The sequence below is a fragment of the Sipha flava genome, unplaced genomic scaffold, assembly GCF_003268045.1.
Source record: "Sipha flava isolate LNK unplaced genomic scaffold, YSA_version1 321_pilon_pilon, whole genome shotgun sequence".
NCBI lineage: Eukaryota > Metazoa > Arthropoda > Insecta > Hemiptera > Aphididae > Sipha > Sipha flava.
This window is the reverse complement of record NW_020273004.1, coordinates 250,900-256,899: the sequence shown is the minus strand read 5'-3', so window position 1 is coordinate 256,899 and position 6,000 is coordinate 250,900. Positions and strand designations below refer to the sequence as shown.

At 27.1% G+C, this 6,000-nt stretch overlaps 2 protein-coding genes across 2 annotated transcripts in view; both read left to right on the top strand.

The window, feature by feature from the left end:
• Positions 1–2,488, top strand: part of LOC112686665 (zinc finger MYM-type protein 1-like) — a 4,158-nt gene extending 1,670 nt beyond the window's left edge. The window contains exons 2-4 of the mRNA XM_025559059.1: positions 19–138; positions 1,215–2,061; positions 2,124–2,488. Of these exons, the coding sequence (XP_025414844.1) occupies positions 19–138; positions 1,215–2,061; positions 2,124–2,472 (1,316 nt within the window). The 3' untranslated portion in view covers positions 2,473–2,488. The remainder of the gene's footprint in view (positions 1–18; positions 139–1,214; positions 2,062–2,123) is intronic.
• Positions 2,489–2,505: 17 nt separating this feature from the next.
• On the top strand, positions 2,506–3,840 carry LOC112686666. Its single transcript, XM_025559061.1, has 2 exons — positions 2,506–2,983; positions 3,078–3,840. The coding sequence occupies exons 1-2, from the start codon at positions 2,521–2,523 to the stop codon at positions 3,803–3,805; spliced, it is 1,191 nt and encodes a 396-aa protein (XP_025414846.1). The 5' UTR covers positions 2,506–2,520; the 3' UTR covers positions 3,806–3,840.
• The last annotated feature ends 2,160 nt before the right edge of the window (positions 3,841–6,000 follow it).

The window sequence follows — 6,000 nt, the reverse complement described above, 5'->3', positions numbered from 1 at the left end:
TTTAATACATATTTTTAGCTATTTTTGATGTGAACAATGATTTAAATGAAGACCAAAGTACTCCAGTTAATAAAGAATCATTGGTTGAATGTGAAATTCAAAAAGATACTGAGATAAGCTCATGTTTGCAAAATAAAGGTATGTACTTAAATTATTTGTCATTTTTTATGTACCTATTTATATATTTTGAATATTTAGTTTTTTGTACCTTTGCCTATAATAATAAAAATAATAATATAAATAATAATCTATAAGATAAAGTAATAGTGATGTACGAACAGTGAAATAATATGTTTTTTCCATTTTTTTAAAGGCATAACAAATATTATGTAGGGGGTACCTAACATATCTATTTAGCTAAAAGAAAAAACATAGGTATAATAATTTATAATAATAAGATAAGAAAATACAATTAAATTAAAACTAATAATTAATTTAGTAAGTATTATTTAAATAACACTAAAAAAAAAAAAAAAAAAAAATGTTTATCAGAAGTAGTAGGTATCTATGGAAACAAATCAAAATGTAATACATTGTAACCTGCAGACATTAAAATTTTAGCAGGGCTATGTGACAAATATTTAATTTTAAAATTTGACAGATAAAATGTAGGTTTATTTCTGGAGTTGATTGTATTTACCTTAAATTTTAATTCTTCAAGAAGTTCTACACAATAAGTCATCTTATGCAATAATTTGATTAAGAATCTTAAATTTAATGCTATTTTATGTTTTTTAAAGAATCAATTTTAAATAAATTACCAATTGTATTATATCCTAATTCCTGACTGAGGGGTTCTTTTCATATTAAAATTATATGACAGATATCATAAAAAATTATTTTGAATTAAGGAAAGGCATGTATATTGTCTAATATTGTCAGTGTGCCATAACCTAACCATATTAATGTAGCATATTTTATTTGAGATCTAACTAATGAGAAATATAGTTTTTGATGCTGAGCTATCGTAGAAACATATACATATGGGCTTTAAAAGACCTAATTTCATAAATGACTTATTGCAAACATAATCGACATGTTTATTATCAGTTTTATAATAGGTTAATCATTATAATATGTGTATTGTGTTCTTAATATTGATACTTAATTTTATTTGATAGTTCATTAGAATAAAAAAGTTCTAAATAAAATTTATATGTTACCATGAGTCTATTTACTTAGGATAATTTTTGAACTGTCAACTTTTATTTTAGATGATATGGATATGGATATAATTAAAAATGATCCAGCAATTTTTGCTAAAATGTCTATTTTGTCACTAGAAATTAAAGATTACATCTTAAAATTTGGTCCTTGTCAACCGTTACAAGATGATTTACCTAATAAAATATTTCCTTATGAAATTAACAATGAAAAGATAAAAAGAAGTTTTAATGATAAACATTATTACAGAATTTTGTCTGATAAATCAAAATGCCATCGTGATTGGTTGTCTTATTCATTAAGCAGAAATAAAATATTTTGTATTCATTGCATGCTTTTTGGAACCAATTTGCATAGTAATTTAGAAAAATCTTGGACCAAAGAAGGGTTTAATAAATGGAAAAATTGTTCATTTGCTATTCAAAGACATGAATTAACTCCAGATCATGTAACATCATCTTTAAAATGTAAATTACGTCAAAACAATGTGCCAATTTTGCCTTCAATTGAAAATAATAGAAAAACTCAGATAGCAATGAATAGACAAGTTTTATTAGAGCTTATAGACATTGTAATATACATGGGACGTCATAACCTGGCATTTCGTGGGCATTATGAGGATTGGTTTTCAAATTCTCGAGGTAATTTTAAGGACTTGGTTATGTTAATGTCTAAAAATTCCGGACCATTAGCGGAACACATAAACTGTATTCAACAAAATGGAAAACGTGAAACATCTTTTATTTCATGGCAAAGACAAAATCAGTTGATTGAAGCTATTGCCAAAGATATTTCATTTCAAATACGATCATTTATTAAAACTGTAAGAATGTTTAGCATATCGATTGATACTACATTTGATGCATCTCGTAATGAACAAATATCATTTATTATACGGTAAATAAATACAATTATTTTAACTAATATGTTTTGTTATGTTATATTAATATGTTTTTTAGATATGCTGATGAAGTGACTGGTGAGGTTCATGAAAGACTATTAGCAGTAAAGGAATCACCAATTACATCTGGAAAAAAATTATATGACATTTTTGTAAATGTAATGGAAGCTGAAAATTTGAATTGGAAAGAAGAGCTGGTTGGTCAGTCATATGATGGAGCTAGTAACATGCGTGGTAACTATAATGGCCTCCAAGCTCATATTAAAGAAGAAAGCCCACAAGCATTATTTGTGTGGTGTCACTCCCATCGTTTGGCTTTGGTAGTAAAACAAGCAGTATCATGCAACTCCAACGCAGTTGATTTATTTGGCAATTTAGAAACTCTCTATATTTTTCTTTGGTGTTAAAAAAAAAGAGCAGCGATTTTCAGAGAAATTCAAATTGAATGTGGTAATATGGAAGGTAAAAATAATCCATTGCATGCTGTTAAGAGAGTAAGTACAACACGTTGGAGTTCTCATGCGGCAGCATTACATGTAGTTTTAAAATTCCACAATGCAGTTTTAAAAACATTAAATAAAATTAAAGATTCTGAAGGATCTGCTGATGTAGTAGTTGGTGCGAGTTGTAGTGGTTTGATATCATACCTTACATCCCAACGTTTTCTTCTAACAGCATTATTATTCAAAACTATATTTCAAATACTTGAACCTGTCACCCGCCAATTGCAGTCCCAAGATATGGATATGCTTATGGCCACAAATATTTTAAATAATGTGATTCATCAAATCAAAGAACTTAGAAATGATGATTCGTTTAAAAGATTACTAAAAAGGACTGATGAGTTTGCTGAAAATAGTATTGTTGACTTTTTACCTCTTGTATCTAGTCGACCCAAACGTGTTCCAAGAAAATCAGGTGTATATAATTTTCATAATAAATATCAATTATTAATTAAATTTATTAAGAAAGTATGATTGTTCTTAATTTCAAAATGTAATATTAATTTCAGGTGAACATTGTCAGGATGAAATTATATCATGTCCCATGAAAAAATTTAGAATTGATACATACAATGTCATAATGGATATTCTTTTAGCAGAGTTAAGTGGACATTTTGAAAGCACCAATATAGGACCTCTAAAAGACTTATCCCTTCTTTCATTTAGACGTATTCGAGAAGTTCAAAATAATCCACACATTGTACCTTGTGATACCTTTGACGCTTTGTGTACCATGTACTCACAAATCGATAAAAACTCATTATTGACAGAATATACTGAATTTTGTAAAAATTTTACTGAAATAGAAAACAGTATTTTACTTCCTAAGTATCTTAACAACAATGTAATAGTTGAAGATTATGAAGATTCACTAGAGTTAAACGCATATAGTTATGATAGTGCGGAAGAAGATTCTGCAAAAGTTGTTTATCATAACATAGCAAGTACGAGGGAATTATTTAAACTATTTTGTTTGGCTAAATTAGCTAATATTTTTCCAAATTTATATTTAGTTTTAAAATTATCTATCACATTACCTGTAACAAGCTGTAGCGTAGAGCGAACGTTTTTTAAATTAAAACTTATAAAAACAAAGTTAAGAACAACTATGTCACAAGATCGTCTCGATAGTTTAATGAAAATATCATGTGAGCAAGATATAATTATTAATAATGAAAATGTAATTTTGTTATTTGCAGCTAAAAGTAGTGTTCTAACTAAATGTTTGATTTATTAATAAATATTTAATACTTATAATAATATTGTTACGAAAGGACATAATTATTATTAATATTGTATATAATATAATATAAAAGGTTGCGTTTTGACATTTTGTTTGTATTTTGTAATAGGTATCATAGCAATTAGCAGGTAATTAAATATAATTATATTTTATATTTATGTTAATATTTACATACGAATTAGTTGGAAAATATAAGAGAGTTTATCAAAAATAAAAGTGGGTGGAAAATTGTTTGACAGGTTTCAAATTTATTAAGTGGGTTATGTGATTGTGTGTGTTGTGGTGGGGGTGGGTGGGTGGTGGTCGGAGGTCAATGCCATACATGTAATTTTGTACTTCGGCGCCACTGATTCGTTGAAAATTGCTCATCTAATTTTTAAAATATTTTACAAAAAAAAATAAAGACTATTAATTATTAATTTAGAAGATTTCTTGAATTTAGAATTATGATTCATGTTTATATTTATATTGATGCACAAGAACATTTAAACATATATTATTCATAAACCATATACAATTAATATTTTAATATTTATTATGCAGTAAATATCTTTGAACTAGGATTTATTTAGCTAATTTTTAGACTTATATTACTAATAATTAGAATATTAGTGTTAAGAGGAAAATATTATGATTTCAAATTGAAAAAATTTCCAAATTTAAAACCAATCAGATAAATAAAACTTAAATGATATAATAATTTTGATCAAAAAATAATGAAGCATCTTTTTAATACATAAAATTAAAATAAAAATAATAAAGTTACATAGTTAATCATAGTATATTTATGTACCTATGTATAACAAAACAATAGGTTGCAAAAAAAAAAATTGCAACAATAAGTTAAAATAAATTAAAAATAAAAAAATGTAAAAAAAAAAAATAACACATAATGAAAAAAAAAATGTGAAAAGTATCATAATAACAAATGTATATAAATAAAAAAAAACTCAAAGGAAAAATGAGTTAAACTGTAAAATTGTAACAAAACATAAAAAAAGAAAAATTTATAACATTAAAAAAATAAGTAATAAAAGATTATTTATGACTTGTATAAAATAATTGAGGCAAAAAAACTCTGAGTAAGAGAAAAATTTTTTTTTTAAGGCGTACAATCTGTAAATGAATTATTACACTAAGTACGCATGCGGAAATATATAATATAGCTTGACATTACGTGATAAAAGCAGCCATCCAATGGCGACACTTTTTGACATGATTAGGTTGAATTTAAATTTACCTTTAAATATTTAGCTAATTGATATTTAAGTCCCTACACCATTTTCTCTTCAGTCGACGAAGAGGGTTACCAAGAATGGAGTCGGAATCTAGAGCAGAGATTAGTGGATTGGAGTGGTTTGACAGTCGGGAGCGGAAACGTTTATAAAAGATTTTGGCAGTTTCTTCTATCGTATTCATTTTTAAATCTGTATGGAGGGTGTGATTAGAAACGTGAAATGGCGCATTTGTGATTAACCGGAAAGTTGTGGATTGGAAAGTTTGAATTTTATTTGTGTTTGATTTTTTGGCTGCGCCCCATAACTGGATCCCGTATGTCAAAATGGGCATTAATAAAGTTTTATATAACTAGAAGTAATTTTGTTTTTATATTAAGTTTAGAATGTTTACCGAGTAAGAATTGTAGCGATTTTCGTCTAGAGTTTAAGAGGATTTTTTTATTTTTTATGTGGTCTGCCCAAGTTAATCGTTGATCTAGAAACAAGCCCAAATAACGATAACTCGAGGATTTTGGAATATTTTAGTTTTTTAAATGTATAGGTGGTACAGTACCATGTTTTAATGTAAAAGTTAGATGGGTAGATTTTTCGTGATTTATTTTTATTTTCCACTTGTCGTACCAAGAAGACATGAGGTCTAGGTGGTTTTGTAGATTCATGCCAGCAATTATTGGATCTTTGTGTGTGGAATAGATAATTATGTCGTCGGAAAAATCTGCAACTGAGGTGTAAGGGGTTATCGGTTGATCAGCTGAGTACAGGTTGTAAAGGGTAGGAGATGAAACGGCTCCTTATGGGACCCCTGCAGATATTCGGGCTAAGGACGACATTTCTGATCTAATTTTGGTCACAAAATAACGGTCTTCATGATAAGATTTGTAAAATAGGTAGTAAGATAGTGGTATAATATATATAATATAAGTATAATAACTAATAAGTTATTACTTAATG